The sequence below is a fragment of the Electrophorus electricus genome, chromosome 23, assembly GCF_041902795.1.
Source record: "Electrophorus electricus isolate QZ-2024a chromosome 23, ASM4190279v1, whole genome shotgun sequence".
NCBI classification, from domain to species: Eukaryota; Metazoa; Chordata; class Actinopteri; order Gymnotiformes; family Gymnotidae; genus Electrophorus; species Electrophorus electricus.
The window spans coordinates 10386558-10404324 of record NC_137519.1 but is presented as its reverse complement, the minus strand read 5'-3'; the positions used below and the strand labels follow the sequence as shown (position 1 = coordinate 10404324).

The 17767-nt window shown below is 45.6% G+C and overlaps 2 protein-coding genes across 7 annotated transcripts; one reads left to right on the top strand and one right to left on the bottom strand.

Moving 5' to 3' along the window:
* The first annotated feature begins 245 nt into the window (after window positions 1-245).
* On the top strand, window positions 246-3892 carry LOC145653220 (uncharacterized). Of its 5 annotated transcripts, none has more exons than XM_081706353.1 (6): window positions 246-296; window positions 399-543; window positions 686-775; window positions 998-1176; window positions 1609-1687; window positions 3724-3892. In XM_081706353.1, the coding sequence occupies exons 1-5, from the start codon at window positions 294-296 to the stop codon at window positions 1669-1671; spliced, it is 480 nt and encodes a 159-aa protein (XP_081562479.1). In that variant the 5' UTR covers window positions 246-293; the 3' UTR covers window positions 1672-1687; window positions 3724-3892. The 5 variants fall into 5 exon arrangements, with proteins under 5 accessions (XP_081562479.1, XP_081562480.1, XP_081562478.1 ...); XM_081706354.1 differs by lacking the exon at window positions 3724-3892 and adding an exon at window positions 1992-2892; XM_081706352.1 differs by lacking the exon at window positions 3724-3892 and having other exon boundaries at window positions 1609-2892.
* Window positions 3893-4019: 127 nt separating this feature from the next.
* Window positions 4020-14064, bottom strand: znf507 (zinc finger protein 507). 2 transcript variants are annotated; one of them, XM_027004768.3, is made up of 7 exons: window positions 13934-14064; window positions 10636-12770; window positions 10005-10122; window positions 9725-9836; window positions 8870-8974; window positions 8431-8565; window positions 4020-7799 (listed from the first exon to the last, which is right to left on the bottom strand). In XM_027004768.3, the coding sequence occupies exons 2-7, from the start codon at window positions 12766-12768 to the stop codon at window positions 7454-7456; spliced, it is 2949 nt and encodes a 982-aa protein (XP_026860569.3). In that variant the 5' UTR covers window positions 12769-12770; window positions 13934-14064; the 3' UTR covers window positions 4020-7453. The 2 variants fall into 2 exon arrangements, with proteins under 2 accessions (XP_026860569.3, XP_035376788.2); XM_035520895.2 differs by lacking the exon at window positions 13934-14064 and adding an exon at window positions 13128-13823.
* Window positions 14065-17767: the final 3703 nt, after the last annotated feature.

The window sequence follows — 17767 nt, the reverse complement described above, 5'->3', positions numbered from 1 at the left end:
ACCGTGACGGGACACCTGGTCAACACGTTTCAACTAAACCTTCTGCGATAGGGGAATAACCCCAGAGCACATAGTTTGACATCAATAACATACTGCATTGGGTATAGCTGATGATTGTGAAGGTGACCGTAGTTGCATTGAAAGCAGTAGTGACACAAGCAGGTTTCATTTCCAGCGCACTACTGCACAAGCACAACAGCCATTGCTTCAGCAGGAAACATTGCGCAATTTACTGAACCGGTTGGCGAGCATTACTTGCTGATTACCAAACATGAACTGCACCGACTGTTGCTATGGTAGGCGAGCCAGCACTACATTAATGAAAAAGACCACTTTATATGACGTGAAAGTGAAATAAAGACATACCGAATCATTTGATTTAAATATTCCTCTCTTAGGAAAATATTCTTAAAAGATTCTTCTCCGAAAGTATGTATGGCTCGTCCTCATCTCCGAATGAAAGAAGCAATTCGGCAAAACATGTTATGAGGAAACGGACAACAAGAAATTTAAAAAGCAAGTGGCTCTTGGTGAAACCAAAAAGTAATAAATAATAAGAATTTTGACAGTATGGATGCTACTTAATTATACTGTGGATTGTTGAGTTGCTCATCACTGATAATGATAAAATACACTGTTAGGGCAACTGACCTTTCAAACAACGCTGTCTACTCTTCTGTTTTAGATCTGTCTAGGACAAGTTCATCAGGTAACAAAGACGCTGCATGTCTTCCTGCAGAACAGATTGGAGAGGAAAGTGGGGAACACACTTCATGTAATAGCAACTTTTTGTATTACACTTTCATATCTCCTTGCTTTGAACACTTAACGATGGGATGTATATGTGATCACACAGTTTGGGGTTGATAACAGGCAAATGGACAAATGGTGAACAGCTGTGGATGCTATGTGAGTTACCAGGCTGTTCCAAGAGCTCCCTAATAACCGTAAGACTGTGATCATTTTAATTTCTAAACCATATTTCCCTGTGGTGCAGGTGACGGACATGGTGAGCATGTCCAGGGTCACTCTAAGAGCAGTGGTGCAGTAGTTAGACCCAAGTCCCGAGTCAAGTACAAGTACAAGACCTACACCGTGCTGATTAGGGAGAAGCTGGCGTGGACCAAGGCCGAGATGCGAAAGCTATCAGAGCAGCACCTGCGCCAGCCCCAAAAGGTGAGTTGGTGTGCCCATCTCTGGCAGTTGGTGTGCCAGCGCGATCATAGGGATTACATCAGTGTTTATGCACATTCTAGACAAGGTTGTCTTATAATGAATGTTGGCACTCAGAAGACGCTTGTATTTTTGTATATAGTCTATATTGTGAAGCATATTGTATTAGAACATTGGGAATTTATGCACTCTTAGTTGTGGTCTGTGTGCTTAAACTGGGCTTCTAGTACATGTATCAGGTGAATAAATGTTACTTATGTGACAGCTGAGAAAGGAGAGAAACATTGACAGTTGCTCATGCCAACAGATGCACTGCCTCAGAGCGTAGGCCTAAAATAGCGTGCAGTGCATCTCTCGGTTCTTATCTCTCTGTACTACACAAGCAGCCAGTGCTTGATCTCCAGCTCCAAACAGACTGTGGATGCGTTTGTGCAGGAAGGCGTATCATCCTTTTGTGTGGAACAGCCTGAGTCCTTACGGAGACACGACGGAGATTGACTATCTGCTCGCCATGGTGAGAGCTTCAGCTCGGGGTTTGTCAGAGTGAGAGATGATTTCTTTAGTCTCTTCCCTGAGGAGTCTCTTTCCTTTCACTGTGCGTAAACTGAAAACCTCACAGTTCTGAATATCAGAATGCTTAATTAGTGTAAGAAATAATGAGCCAGAAACGATTTACCGAGATTCATGGGGTTCAAAGCTTATTTTGTTCTGGGCTTGGTAACATGAATACCTAATCATATGCAGACTGGACCAAATAAACACGCACTTTAGTGCTGGAACATCAGACTCAATGCTCAACACTTTGGTTGTCATTATAGCAGGCCGCCGCAACAGGTCTGGATGACACAGAGGAACAACTGGATTACTTTGTGCATATACAACCAATGTGCAAACCACACCTATGGATGTGCTTCATTTCAGTCTGATGTCAGATTCCATTTGCTTAACAACCATGCTCATGATTTTCTTTTCGTCACCCTTAAATGTGATCCCCCCCCCCCCGCCTTCTGTGCACTGAGGACGAGATGGAGGCTCTTCAGGGAGAACAGTCCCTCCATCTGTCCCTCATCTATCACCACACCATCTTTCTCGGTTCTTTGTGTAATAAATGGTGCAGGTATATAATTTTCGCTCTTATTAACATAATGTGAAAAGTAATGCATTTACAGGTGTCAGGAGAAGGTTTTTTTTGTGTGTTGCTGTTAATGACTTCATTTTATGGGCAACAGCCCACACCAATGCCTCTTCTCTTTCCCCCTGATATTACTCAGTTACATGACTGTTTTGGCACTCATTCAAACTGCATTTGTAGAATTCCCATGGCAATGTATTCTTTTAGTGAGCCTGTGTTGTTTGTTCAATATCTCAAACTCCAACTCTGATCAGACAGCTTCTGACAATGAGATTACATCAGAGATTCTTTTACATTACCACTGGCAAATATATAAAAAAGGAATGACCAATATGACTTTTGCAATCTTTATGCAAGTCACAATCACTTTAAACGTTCAAGCATATCACTAAAAAATGGAATTCATAAAATGCCTAAACAGCATCTTACATATGTATCCGTGTCATTGTGTGCGAAACCTCATTGAACTTCTCTTAGACATTCAACACTGGAATTGATGAAAGAGAAATCTCTGGGCATCCAGACGGTTAGGGGAGAAATATAAAAAGTATCTGACATGAAAGAGTCGAAGATTATCAAAGAGATTTAAGAGAATAAATTGGCAGACAGCTCATTGGAGTGAGGGATTATGGGAGAAGAAAAGCGTAAATGTTTAATGGATGCTTCTTTTCTCCCTTGGAAGCCACTTGTTTGTCTGACTTTAGTTCTTGATAAGCCCAAAGGCAAAAGAAGGTTGCATCCATTTTCTTCATTTTATGCTCACACTCACTCTTAAGAATTTTGGCCAGGGAAGTGAGAGATTTAGAGCATGTGGCCAAAGCCCATTATAGATAAGCTTTCATCTATTTGAGTGGACTAGTGGAATTCTTAAACCCATGATGGAAAACATTTTCTATATGTTTTCCCTTCCACTTACATGGGAACAACAGATTTTTAGAAGCAAGGAAAGTATAAGGATTTGGAATTAGCTGGTAGGAAAGATACCATAAAAAAAAAAAAACCACTTGCTACAAGTTTGTAGCTTCACTCCTAAGTGATCTACCTTACATTTATGCCTCTGGCTTTCGCTCTTTTTCATTGATCCCGTCTTTCAGGGAGCTGATCCTGTAAAACTAGTGGATCAGAGAAAAAGAGTTGCTTTGTGTTTCCTACAGGCGGTTAGGGTTGCATGCAAACTATAGGGATTATATGGAAAAGTGAAAATTCTTATTTCCCCTGAGAGTGATGGAATCCACTCGTGCCTTATCTCTGGCCCAGCAGCACAGCGTTCCATGACCTTGTGGCACATTCGTCATACCCACTGGTGTCTTTAATTTACCTTACATTTCAATTTGTTAATTCAAAAAGAAATACACTGCGCTACGATGATATGAAACCAGCTCAACTGAAATATCCTCTTTTCTTTCTCTTTTCCACAGAACCTCATTGGCCTTAAAGTCTGTGTTGTTCTGTTAGTCATGAGGTACAGACAGCTGAAGAGACTAAGAGTAATAACCTAAGAATGGGTGACTGCAAAAAGTAAAAGAATGTCTTAAATTAGTTACAGGTGATGTATTTCTTCTGGAAAGAAAACAGCAAACTGAGAACTTTTTCGGCTCCTAACTGAAATGGAAACATTGGGCTCCCAGCTTTGGCCCAGGGCCCTCCACGCCCTCAGGCCCCCGCTCTGCTTCTGCAGTCTGCACTGACCCAGCCAAGTCAGGACACTCGAGGGTTACGTCATTGTTCAGTCTTTAATACCAAAAATACAATGGCAAAAAAGTCATGATTTTACAGTCTATGAAGAGGAAAATAAATAACTGAACGGAACACTAACTTCAAAATATGGCCAGAAGGACCACGAGGATGCAAACTCGGGGGTGTGAGAGAAAGGTGTTCCATCCCTTCTTTGGCAGGCTTCGTTTGCTAACCACTCCCTTGGACAACATGAAACGAGTAACCCATTTTTGATACACTTTGGCTAGACAATCCACATTTTTTTTTTATAGTGTTTTTACAAGTTGTTTTAAAAAATAGAAGTTCTTAAAAAAGATAGTCAGTTTCAAATTCTACAGTATATATACAGCCAATGGTGTACAATGCCATACTACGGTACATTACAGAGCTGGAGAGAGCACATCTCAAGAGCCAAGGCATCTCTCAAACAATTCAATCCATCAGATATGGAGCAACAATGAGCTTAAAGATTTTGTCACTCTAACCAAAACTGGAGCTCAAAATGAGGCTTAAAAATGGAAGGCACATAACAGGCTGAGCTCCAATCTTTTCATGACTTATGAATTTTTCTGAAGTCTCAAAGAAACGGGGGCTTGCTTGTATGATTAGATAAACACTATCGCCTTAAAGGCCTGGGCGTTCCCGACGTCTGACCATTAAGGGAAAAGCTCACTCGTTTTTGCTGTTTAGATCATTGCAAGCAGTCAGACCCCTGGTGCACAAGTTTGCAAGATTAACAGGTGGAGACTCCAAGTTAATTCAGTTCACACGTTAACTGAAGTGAAAAGCCTGGCTAAAACAGCCTAATGTTTACCCACAAAAGCATCTGGATAAGTTTCACCACCACTACCCCCAACTAAATATTCTCTCCTAATATATATATAAAATTTCTATCCTGCAACTGTTCTATTATTGACATTAATTGCAAATTGTTAAATGCATTCTGAACACATTTAAATAAACTACTTGCTTCTGACTGCACCTACAGAAAACAGCTCGAGTGGGTGCCTGGGGCTTAAAATATTTTATAAAAATGGAAAAGCAACTAAGAGAGAAACACCACACAAAGGGTTCCAAATACCCCAGTTAAACTCAAATGACTGATTAAAATGCACAGTGAGTGTAAGCGTTGCACACCATGTCAACATCTTCCCGACACTTGCAGTTCAAACTGTAAATCAGCCTGAGACAATAATAGTCTGTTATGTTAACGAGACATGCCTAGATAGAAAATAAAGATTTTCTTTTCTTTGTACATTGTGCCGTACAGATGCAACCCCAAGACCCACAAATTAAATGAAATTTTATCCTCAATTTTGCATTACTAAATGTTGATATATAAGCAATAAGAGCATACAAACCATCTGAATATGCTGCATGTGGAGTACAAACCTAGGACTAGGAGTTAAGTTAAGGTCAAGGGACTTTGGAAAAACTTTCATCAGAGGTAGCAATCAGTGTTTAAATGTTAGAAGAGCACTACAGCGATAATTATTTGTGGTGCATACAAGCGTTACAATTGCTTCTTGCAATAACTTGTTCTAAAATGTAAACAGCTTAACTAAAAAGTGAGAAGGAAAAATGTCAAGTTCCTGAATTTGGACAGATTTACCAGTAATCACGGTGCCTAAACTGAAATTTAGCTTCCATTACATTTCTAAATCCCATTAAAGTTGTTAAAGGACATCATCTTGCCTCCTCATTGAGTCCTATAAACATTACATCAACACTGCCTTTTACAGGGCATATGTCTTGTATTGCATATGCCCCAGACAGTATTAAATAAACATCTTAAGAGCAGTTGTGCTGCACTAGGTTCAGATTCCTCTTCCAATCACAGACCCCATATCTACACTGCATCCATTCAACATTCCGTTAAAGGATAAGTTTTGAATTTCTGAATTGGGCGTCGATTCCCCCCCCGTAACTTGCCGTCGGCCACGCCAGACACTTTGGGCCATGATGGATGCTGTATTTTGTAATGGTGCAAAGCATTTGGTCTGTCCTTTGCCAAACCTCTAAACTCTCCATATTGGAAAACTATATTTAGTTTTTATTACTTGATTTGTTTTTATGACCATCAGCATTGCAAGGCTCCAAATTGCACACAGGTTTTATGGTGGACAAACATGTTAATAGATGTAAATCACCACTGAAACTTTGACATTTTTCTTCCTTCCTAATAAGAAGCAGAAACCAAGTGCGCATTTGCCTTATCCCAACGTCACACTGAGTGAGAGCTGCAGGAATTAAATACTAATTCGTTTTTTAGCATTCTGGGTCGATGGGGAGTGAATGGAGTCACTATGCAAGCATCGCAGCTGTCCTGCGGAGACTAGCCTAGGCAGGTCGGCGACAGAACAGGCAAAGGACATTCCGACCAGAGACGTATAGACAACACACCGGCTATGGTTCCGGAACGAACGCCTTGTATTCGGCTTCCCCTTTGCGTCCTGCTGCTGGAATCATTAGCGACTAATGAAAGGCGGACTTTAGTTGTCTGCTGGACTGTCACACTCCCCTGACCTTTAAGGTTTTTTTTTGTTTTTTTTTCCCTCCCCAATATTTAATTAGTGGACCAGTGACCATTAGAATGTTTTGAGACATGACCTGCTGTGCTTCTAGACGCTAGACTTCCCCGTCGGCTTAGCTGTAAGTTTAAGATACATTCCTGGAATGACCCTTCTTTCAGACCCAGCAGAGCTGAAGAGAGGTCCGATAGCACCAAACAAAGGACAGCTCAAACAAGCAGCCTCCTCTGCGTGGACTCAACGGAAAAGGTACATGCAAAAAATATATAAATTAGCGTGATAAATATTGACATGACAAAAAAAAGAAGGCAAGGACCCAATCTGCCTTCTCCTTTCAAACCAAACAACGGAGATACAACTTCTACCTAGTATACACAAATAATATACTGATAAATAAATGTTACAGTGAACTACAGAAGCTGCCTTGTGTACAATTAACCCTAAATCTTACCATACTATGTATTTAAATGTTATGAGGTATGAAGCTGCTTTCAGCAATACCAAAATACATATTCCACTAAGGATTAAAATGTTTGTTCAGCTGAGAGTTCCAATTCAGTCTGATAACCTTTCAAATAAACTTTTCAGACTTCCTGAATTAAAAGTTTATGCCAGCAAATAAAACCAAATTGCTGGACTGTGAAATCGATACTGAGAGATAAAGAGTAAAGGACAACTGGAGAACAAGATCAGTGATACTGAAGTCTTTCTGAAGTTGGGCATCACCCGTTGGAAGCGGACCTTGTCACATCTCAAAGTGTGCATGTTTGGGTTTGTGAGTGTGTGCGCGCGTGCATGTGTACACATAGGCAAAAAAGTAAAAGGAAAATAAGCTTGTGCAAAAGTTACTGGCTTTAACTTTAAGAGGTGTGTGTGTGTCTCTCTCTACACGCTCCACTTCTCACTGCACAGTAGTGGCCTCTGCTGCGTGGCTGCCCTGCTGGTCCTTGCTCAGGATGATGCTGATTATGTCACCCTCATGCTCCTTCATGTGCTCCATCAACTGGTCTTTGTTGGTGGACTCAAAGCCGCAGATGCAGCAGCAGAATAGAAGCACGCAGTACTCCGCCCGCGCCGCCTGCCCCGTGCCTGCCCGGCGACCCGGGCTCCAGGTGGGGCCATCCCCGGGGCCGGCTCTCGGGCTGTCCCCCGCCGCACCTGGGGCTGGCTCGGGCGGCGTCTTCTCCTTTTTGCCCAAGATCAAGCACGGGCGCTCCACCGCAGGCTCTGCTGCTGGTTTTGGAGAGCTGCCCGCCGGCAGGAAGGAGACAGGGACAGGACAGAAGGAATGTTAGGAGACTGAGCACTGAGGTCATGGTAAATGTGGTAGTGACATGCAAAGTTAACAATAGTGCAACAGAGGCTTTAAGTGCGGCCACATGAGATCTGCTCGATGCGTCTGTAAATATGTCTGTAAACTGTTCGTGCTGGATTTCGCAATACTGATGCCATAAAGGACTACAGCACGTAATAAAGGTCAATTTTATTATGTGATGTGAACATGTGAACAATCTGCCATGTGCCAAATGAGGGTTTGATAAGTCATTATTCATCAGTCACATGATCCAACAACATTCATTTTGGTCAAAGTAATGCAGGCCAATCTTCCAGTGTCAGAGTTTCCCATTGGGGTTCCAAAATGCTGTAAGGATTATTACAATAACTTAATGGCCTTTTGAATATAGAGGCAATACCTTAATGACCTTATATTAATTTGTCCATGTAACACAGGCCCAGCTCAGACATTCTGAAAGGCTGACAAATGCCAGTTTGGGCAAAGCAACTCCTCTTGCTGCATTACGACTACATCAGTAAAGTGCACCTGTGGACCAGAGGAGGGTGCCAACGCCGCCAGGGTCTGGCGGCTGGGTCACTCACCGACTGCTCTGGGAGATGGCCTCGTTGATGGCCCTGTTCACCTGCTCGTAGTTGTAGTTCTGATCTCCGGCATGCTTCCACATGTGCGACTTGAGGGATGGAGGGTGGCTGCACACGTAGCCGCACAGGGAGCACCTGAGTGGCCCACGCGAGAGGATGAAAAGAACAGTTCAATACAGTGGAACGGGGGGGGGGGGGGGGGGGGGGGGTGTGGTTAATTAAAGCCTCTCTTTAAAAAAAAAGTTACAAACTGCTTAAAACTAAGGCTAGCTAAAAGCCAGCATGACAACTGGACCAATGGGAACATGGCTGTGGTCTTCATGCTCACGGACGGAGCAGCTCTATACAGGCGAACCCATTTCCTTAGCGCAGCCGTCGGCCAAGCGACGGGCCCGCTGGCAGCCAGAGGAGAGACGCAGACAGAGCGGTCCCTGCCCACCTGTACTGCTCCAGCAGCTGTACGGCCTGGTGCTCCTGTGGGTGCCTCCTCATGTGGCTCTTCAAGCTGTTCATGTTGGTGGTGGCGAAGTCGCAACTGCAGCACCTGGTGCGGAGGACAGCACACGCATGAAACGAGGCTAATGCACCGCACCACGCCACGCCCCCCCCAACCTCCCGCCTTGAGGGGACACGTGTGCCGTGAGCTTGGTTGTTGGTGGAGTGAAAGTGCTTGTAAGATGCCATGGGGGGAGGAGGGGCTCAAAGGGCAGGCGAGGGGGGGGGGGTGTAAGCAATGGGTGGCGGACGCAACACGTCACATGGCTGACACCCACCATAGCCCTTTTCAAAGGCGTGAACGTGGCTGAGGGGCTACGTGAAGTAGCCGTGAGTTGATGGAGCAGAACCAGGAAAAGGTGCACACGCAGCGAGGACCAACAGAGCAGAGGAGTTCCAGTGCGCATGTTGGTATTTGGGTGTGTATCTATATGCGTGCGTGTGTAAGAGAACATTACACACCCACACCTAACAACATTGTACTTATTTGTCTAGCACAAGCCACATCCTTTTAATTACAGTCAGTGAAAAAGCATTTGCGGTTTTGTCAAGTTAAACTTAGGCTTTACTGCCCTCCTGTGGCTGAAGACTGCTATGACATTTACATGTACAAGTTCCCCGAGTCAGTGACCAAACCCATCAGATGTTTAATATTGATGATTCACCCATTTCTTTCAACATTAAACTCATGCCAGAATTATTAATTTTTTGCTATATAAATGGTGATCACGGGAAATTATTACAGACACTGAAATATATATAATCAAATAAATTCACATTTAAAGAAGAGAGCGCACACCTGTAGGGCTTGTCAGAATTGTGAATCCTACGATGGTTCCGTACGCCAACATAGGTGGAGCTGGTGTAGTCACACACATCACATTTGAACACCTTCTGCTCACTGGCCAAGTCTACACAACAGCAGACAGACATTCACGCACATGAATGAACACGAATGTCTTTGGAAAGTAAAACTAATGAATACTTAACATTTTCAACATAAGAGAAAGTAACAGCTGTGTGCAGTGCCACCTTGTGGCGAGCTGCAGAAGTGCGGTGAGAGCAGCAGGTGTTCTCACCTTCGTCCAGCATCTTCTCACCCTTGTCCGTGCTAGCTGCGGTCTCAGTGACGGGTGGCGAGGCAGCCACGTTGTCCCCGGCCTCGTGCGAGTCTCTCTCGTGGCTCCTCAGCTGGTTCTGGGAGGGCGGCGTCAACAAAGCCGTCACAAGCAGGTGCTTTGTTAATTAACGATTCATCACGATCGGGGGCTTTATTAATAAACGCATGACGCAAGGGGGACTGGCCTGTCTGACTGGCTGGGAGGTTGGTGCGTGCCCCGGCTCCTGCTCAGGACCGCCCTCTGAAGCTTATTTGAATTGCAAATTCATGCAAATGAAAACGCACTGGAACGGCGTGCAGGGCAGAGCTGCTCTCAGTACATATCATTAAACCTCTGGGCACCGGACAAACTTCCCCGACACACCCTTGCAGAAGCCCCTACAAAAGGCCTCGAGTTATTGTAAAGGCCTACAACTAAAACGGATCTGAAGGTTTTCAAAAACCTGCTAATGAAACGTCTTAGAAACATGGACTTTTCTCTAAATTTAAAAAGTATGCCGTCTAACATACTTGTACGTCAAAAGGCTTGACGAGGCATGAACACATCTCAGGCGCCAAGAACTCTTCCCCGGGGCATGTGCAGCGCTCACCTTGTAGTGGAAAGTCTCGCTGCAGTTCTTGCACTGGTACATGCGTGTCTTGCAGTGGTGGATCATGTGGTTCTCCAGGTCCTTGCTGCTGCAGGCTATGTGCTCACAGATGGGACACTGGTAGGGCCGCCTTTGCCTGTGAACGCGCAGGTGCTGCTTGATGTAGCCCTTGTTACCACTGCTGTACAGGCACAGACGGCAGCGGTAGGGCCGGTCACTCCCGGCGATGTATTCCACAAGCCCACCCTCTGTGGAGGCGGGGTCCCCGGTCCCACCCACTGCCACCGGCCCCGCCCACCCGCTGCCACCGCCGTCGCCGGGGCTCTGAGCATTGTCCTGCAGCTCCTTCAGGATGTCCTCGTCGGAGGCATCCTGGTCGGACCGTTCCCGCAGCCGCTCAATGACGGTGAGCAGGGACATGCTGATGCCCGCTTTGGAAGGCCCCTCGGTCAGCGCATCATCCCTGGAACCCGGCGGGACGTCCAGGCTGAGGTTCAGAAGAGTGGCTGGCCCTGGGACTCCTTTTGGGGGAGTAGCAGACCCGGGCAGTTCCACAACCCTCTGGCCCGTGTCGGGGATCGGCGCGCCCAGCCCCGACGCACCCCTAATGATAGCCTCGCTCAGCTCTGTGGCTCTCATTGGCATGGTCACGAGGGCCTCCGCTGCCAAGGAGTGCAGCCGCAAACACTCTGAGTGAGTCCTCCTCCGGGCTGGGGGCACGTTCTCGTCTGGGGGTGGAGTGGAAGCACCCTCCTCCCCTCCAGGCTCCCCATCATGGTTCCAGCCAATCACAAGCTCCTGCTCTTCGTAGAAGGCAGGGCAGGGCTGGCTTTCTGGATGCACCTCTTCGGGAGCCAGCAGGGTCTTGTCCCCGGCCACCTCCGCGCTGAGGAGCAGGGGCTGGCTGGCCACGGGTTGCTCGGAGCAAGGGAGCCTCTCCACGATGACGTTGACATGGCCGACACCGTTGCTGCAGCGACTGATGATCTTCTGGGCAGAGGACAGCAGGCTGTCTGAGCTCCCCGGCCCGCTCTCCGTCTCCAGCTCCAGCTCCAGCTCCACCTGAGCCTCTGGCGTCACCTGGACCTCCACTGCTGGCTCGTCCGATACAGAGGCATCTTTACCAGAGGAGGCATCTATGGAGGCCTCCCCTCCAAGTTCCTCCCCTCTCCCCTCTGCCAACTCACTGTCGCACTGCACCCCCGCTTGGGCGCAGAGCTCCAGCTGTAAAGAGGGGGTGCTGTGGAGCACGTGGGCCTGCTCACCTCCAGGCGCCAGGACCACGATGGCCTCTCCCTCTTTGACAGGCACTAAGGGAGGGCTGGAGGCGACAGCGCCGTGAATGGGGCCGTGCGCCTCGCCCCGGGCGACCTCGTCCTCAAACACGGGGTACGAGCAGTCCACCAGGCCGGCGTGCTTCCAAGCATGTGTTTTCAGGTTCCGCTGCTGACCGCACTCATAGCTGCAGATCAGGCAGCGGTAGCGGCCGTGCTCGTAGCTGTACCACTTCTTCCCCGAGGCGGGCGGCAGACCCTCCGGCTCGGCGTCTGACTTCACTGCGGGATGGCCCGTCCTGCCCTGGCCGCGCTCACCTTCCTGCAGGTGAAGCCTGACGTGCGCCTCGAGCTCCTCTTTGTGCCTGGAAGCGAAGCGGCACTCCGAGCATATGAGGATGAGGTCACTGTGCTGCTCATCGTGCTGCGTGAGGTGCTCCTTGAGTGCTCTCAGCGTAGGTGACAGGAAGTGACACAGACTGCACTGATAGCAGGTGACCGTCCGGCTACCGGCACTAGGGGGCTCCAGCCCCAGCCTGGACCCGTGGCTTTCCTCCCCCTGCTCCCTAGGCCGCTTGCCTAGGGGAACCCCCTCGTCACGGTCTCTGCTGTCGGGGGCCATCACTGAGGCACAAGGCGTGGAGGGTCTCTTCCTCCCGGGGACGGGGCACCGCCTCGGCCGCTTCTCCACTATCTTGCTGAGCTTCTTGATCACCTGAATGAGTGAGTCAGCCGCCGGCTTGCGCGGCTGCCTCCGCTGGTCCTCTCCACCGGGGTGATGCGGTTCAGGGATGAAGACAGCCTCCTGCTGGTCCCTGAGATGAGGGACCAGGACTGCAGCGCCTCTGCTGTCCTCCATACCTGAGTACATCAGAACCACCACAACACATGAGTGAAAACTCCCCAAACAGCAATTTGAAGAGAAATCTAAACAGATCATTTAGAATCAGAGGTTCAACTTCTGATCCAGTGAGGGCACCCTACCCCTTACAGTAACAAGAATAGCTACGGCTACTACTTCACGAACCTAAAAATATCACTTTACTTTCTACAAAGTCAGCTGTTCGCCTTTTTAACAGCAAGTTATAAAGCATTTAAGAATGGGGCACTAAATTACTCTGCTCAGTGGTGGGCTTAAAATAAATAGTGTCATTACATGTATGTCTGAATATCACGTCTTGAGAACAGATTCATAAATTATAAGCCTTTTATGCTTACACTGTTATCTCAACTCCTCGTTAGACTTTGCTTGCGCTGATAAACCTACTGGAGCCGTTATCTGCAGGCTGATTACAGGTGGCAACAAGTCGATTTGTATTCGGAAAAAAGATTCGCTTTCCCCACTTTCCCTCTCTGACCACTTACTACAGTTCTCCATTTCACTTCCTCCAAACACACAGGCGTAGCGTATAGGCATCTAGAGTCTCTTATCGATACCGATAGCCCGTTAGAAAGCGATTTTAGGCTTTGGCCAGCTGGACTCAGGCAGGTTTAAGTCCAGCGGTGTTCGCCTTATTAAACTGGGACGTCGCGCACCATGTCGGCCTACCAAGGCCTAGTTAGCTCGGTACACAGAGAGGCGTATTGGACCAAACGGTCACAACAGTCGGTTTCCACACGTCAACGAGGTCTGCTAATAGAAACGGAGCACACTAAAAATAAAATCTCACTCCCCAAGCACAGAAGTCTCCAACTAGGGATAGGAGGAGACGCCTGTACAGCGATTTAGAGAGTGGCCGGTACCAAAAAATGACGTTTGGAAACGAGAGTTTGTATACCCAGCTGATGAACTGAGGCCAGTGGTCAGAAAGTCGGGTGGTGGTTTTGAGAACACGGCACCCATAACGATCGAGGCGGCGCAAGGTGGGAGAAAGGGTCGGACATTTCTAAGAGCGCACCGTACGGCGAGGAGACACACGAGTCCCTAAAACACCCACTGTGGAAAAGCACCACTAAACCAGCTCTGGCACGCACTAAACGACTCGGAGTCATGCGACTTTTATATACAAGTGACAGTAACTTACTGATGCGGCAACTCTGAACGGTCTTTGGCCCCAGCACTGATTCGTAGGTTTATTCTTGGGCAGTGTAAAAAAAAAAAAAGTAATCTCACTTTTTCTCACGCCGTGCTCAAAATGGCGAGAATGGAGCGTCAATCACGTGACTCCGATCCTACCTGGTCACGTGATCACAGCTAAAAAATAAATAAATAAAATAAATTATTTATTTTTTTATTTTTACGTGAAGTCAGCTACAGCAATAGCGTTGAGTTTACACAGCTGTAAGCTACTTTATTTCAGAGTAATAGTCTGCGGTTCACGATCCAGCTAAAGAGGCTAAATGGTATACACTCGTTTACTGCATTCTCATATTTAAATAATTAAAAATGAGACAGGATTAGAATGATAGTGTTCAGCATCTTGGTTCAATACATTTAGCATTAAAGGGCATTTGAAAAAAGTCCCACTTATGATCTGCTTCATTAGCCTACTGATTTTCCTGTCATCTATCCAGTAGGAAACATGACACATTACCTTTATAATAACTAATATAATCGGCATTATATCACTCAAAAACACAAAACAAAAAACAATTAATCACACAAAAAGAGAAAAGAAGACCATTATTTGTACAAAAGCACTTTTGTAAGTTGCTCTGGACAAGAATATCTATTAAATGTTATAAAAATGATTGTAAGGTAAATTATTTATGATTCTTTTCGTCTCCTTAAGTGTGTTTTTAAACAGCATTCACATCTTCCCTACCCCACCCCTTCAATGAACGGTTGTAGAAAAATGGTAAACAGCAGTTGCATTAAAGTGGAAGAGCTGGCTATGTTTAAATTAAAGAAAGGAAAACAATAATCTGTCTGGAATGTCCCAAAAGAAGGCATCATCATGTGTAGGCAGTGCCGGGCCTATAGAGGAATATCCTGCTAGAAATGGGGTGCGTGTGGTTGATGTTGAAAGGAGAGCACAGATGCATCACAAGAAAGTGTCTGTAATCACTGGTGCACTGACAGCACAGTTGTAAAACTGTTTTTTTTCCTTCTTTTTTTGTATTTTGTATTTGTATTTTGTATTTACCACATGTGTGACATCTGTGCTTGCAGTTGCCTTATATCTGGCACTCTTCTGTCCCTGCAACACATGGCTAGTTTCTGAAAGTTGAAATAGATTTTCTTTTTGATTATGGGAAGAATATTTAGTAATTTTCTTTTTTAAAAATTTATTTTTCTTTTGCGAATGTATTGGGCGATTTGTTGGCTACTTTGAAAACTATTCAAAGAATGATGAAATAAATAACCACTAATCATTATTGTAGTGTGTTATAATCCTAGACCTTTAGCCTGCAACATGAAACAGCCTACTGAAGCTAGTTCTTGTCATGTCTAGTCCTTTTTATTGTAGTAAATGTAAATTTTTAGAAGTAAGGAATTTACAGAGTAAACCTGATTGTACTCAAATTTGTTTAGAATACTACATACAGTATGGCCCCTCAAATAACACCAAGAACTGCAGACAGCAGTGCAGTCAAAATCTCAAGGATGTAAAGGTAATAGGTTTAAGGCCTGTGAAAAGATGCTTTGTATATGGTGGTTTTGAATTTATTATGGAGTCAGGCAATGTATGGCAATTTTTCTATGGATTGCTGTGTAACATGATGTCCCACATTACATGCGTTCACTGTACATATGCAGTCTAGAAATGTGTGTAGTTGTGTTTGCGACTGTATACATGTCCTCATGCTGAGCTCCTGTGGAAACATCTGTCTTCCTCTGAGAAGTAGACATAAACTAGATTTAGCCATGGTTCTGTCTGACTCACTTAAGAACAAAGGCTTACCTACTATTCATCATTGTTCTTTTACCTGATGTTCAGCATAGGCTGTGTATGAGGTGTTGTTCGGGGCAAATGCTCCATTTGCTGTATGTTAACCTATGTGCGACCAGACATCGGCCTTCCCGCTGTGTAATGTCAGGTGCACCTAGTCATATCGCGAATGCAGAAATCAGAGCCTGTCTGTGAGTTGCAGTGCAGTCCCGTGAGACTGCTGTATGTGATTAGGCTCCTGTCACATGCCCCGCGCAGTAGAAGAGAAATATGAATGAAATTATTTCAGTGTGTGATTTGTGCAATTTGGGCACTAGAGAGAGAGAGAGAGAGAGAGAGAGAGAGAGAGAGAGAGAGAGAGAGAGAGAGAGAGAGAGAGAGAAAGGGAGCAATAAGTGAGTGCTCACACTGGAATTTCTGTGCACGACCCAATGAGGTCCAGTGTCCAGGTTCCTGCAACTGTTGTGTTGTTGCTTACTGTCAGTGTGGACCAAGCAGAGGTCGAGAGGGGCGGGGTGAAGAGGAGGGGGAGAGGGTGCTAACATCCCTAATGCAGGGTTTGGATTTATTGTTTTAATTAAGCACTACTGCAGTTCATCATAAAGTGTTTATAGACGTGGCACAGGGTTGTGGTGTATAAGGGAGGGGAGGGGAAAAAAAACACCTTGTTTTGTTTGAGCACCAGTTCTCTGTTCCCCACAGTGAGCTGTCAAGCTCCTGTCAAAGTCTTTCATATCTTTGATACATTAAGAATATTTTGGCATGAATCATGGATGTCTTGTTTCACTGCCACAGGTTAGATGTGGCAGTGTGCAGCTTACCCATCACCAGCGTATTCCCCCATCCACAATTTTTTAAAATGACTCCAGGCTCTGGTGTTTATTTGTTTGCCTCCGCTGTATATTTGCTCTGTGGCACGTGTGATGCAAACGTTGATGGAAACCCAAAGGTGACAAAGGCGTTTCTGGATGACAAGCCCGGAATGTTCTGTCATCTCTCTGCTCCTAGCAAGTTTACACAGTGACCATGATGGGATGAAGCAGCATGATGTATGATTTACTGCTTCAGCGTGACGAGGAGTAGGCAGGGGGCGGGTTGTGTGTGGAATGGGGACTTTAGACATTAAGGGTGATGCAGCCTATCTGACCCAAGCTAAGCTAAATAAATACACACGGTTTTAATGTGCATTATTTATTTTGTCCAGGCTGCAAGGGTTTTGCTATTAGGGCTTTTTTTTTCCCTTTGTTGGAGTGGTGTGAGCTAATGTAATGCCCTCCAACCCCCACCCCCCAAAGCGGTGCTTGGTCAAGCTGCATATCTGTCTTCTTCCGTGTGATTTTATTAACTCTAATATCCGCACTTCCTATTACTGTAGCAGCCTCTCCTTCAACTGCACACTGGCTTGCTGCTCTAATTCAGAGTGACACAAGATATACTTTCACTCACATTACCACAGTGGCCCCGAGCAAGGCAGCCCGTTCCTTTGAAAATGTTGGAATTAGGTTATTTCTATTGAAGTATTAAAGTAATACTTCAGTTTAAGCTATTATTTTAGGATTTTTTTCTTTTCGTCACAGTTTTCTATCGTCTCCCGGCTGAGGTAGCGACAAGGTGAGAAGTGAGTGCTTGGGTTGCCATTCAGAGATAAGTGAAACAAGAGATGTCTAAGATAGAAATCATTATTTATGTTTTATTTCAGTGTCCTATTCATCTTCAGCAACTTTCCATTAACAACAATAAAGTAAAAAAAAAAAAGAGACACTAATTAATAAAAAGCCAAATTTTTTTTTTGTTTGTTTGTTCTTTTTTCCAGATCATGAGCTAAGTGAGTCAGTATTTAAGGCCCGAACTCATTTTTTATTTTCACCCCTACCCTTTGTTTTCGAGTGTCATCATGTTAAAAGGGGTAGAGGTTGTGGTTGAACATGTGTGGCTGACATCTTACTCTATGAAATGGGACAACCTGGTACGTCATTAGTAGGCCTCGTCAATGGCTCTTTGCCGGATGTTTCCAATATACTGTCC

What these genes read in the sequence shown, in the direction of transcription:
- LOC145653220 (XM_081706353.1), top strand. An exon ending in GCTCTTGGTGAAACCAAAAA is followed by an intron (nt 544 to 685) that starts GTAATAAATAAT and finishes CTTCTGTTTTAG; the next exon opens with ATCTGTCTAGGACAAGTTCA. An exon ending in ACCTGCGCCAGCCCCAAAAG is followed by an intron (nt 1,177 to 1,608) that starts GTGAGTTGGTGT and finishes GCGTTTGTGCAG; the next exon opens with GAAGGCGTATCATCCTTTTG.
- znf507 (XM_027004768.3), bottom strand. Translation starts at nt 12,768, where the DNA reads ATGGAGGACAGCAGAGGCGCTGCAGTCCTGGTCCCTCATCTCAGGGAC. An exon ending in TGAGAAGATGCTGGACGAAG is followed by an intron (nt 9,837 to 10,004) that starts GTGAGAACACCT and finishes GCTGTTGTGTAG; the next exon opens with ACTTGGCCAGTGAGCAGAAG. An exon ending in GCCATCTCCCAGAGCAGTCG is followed by an intron (nt 7,800 to 8,430) that starts GTGAGTGACCCA and finishes GCCGGCGGGCAG; the next exon opens with CTCTCCAAAACCAGCAGCAG.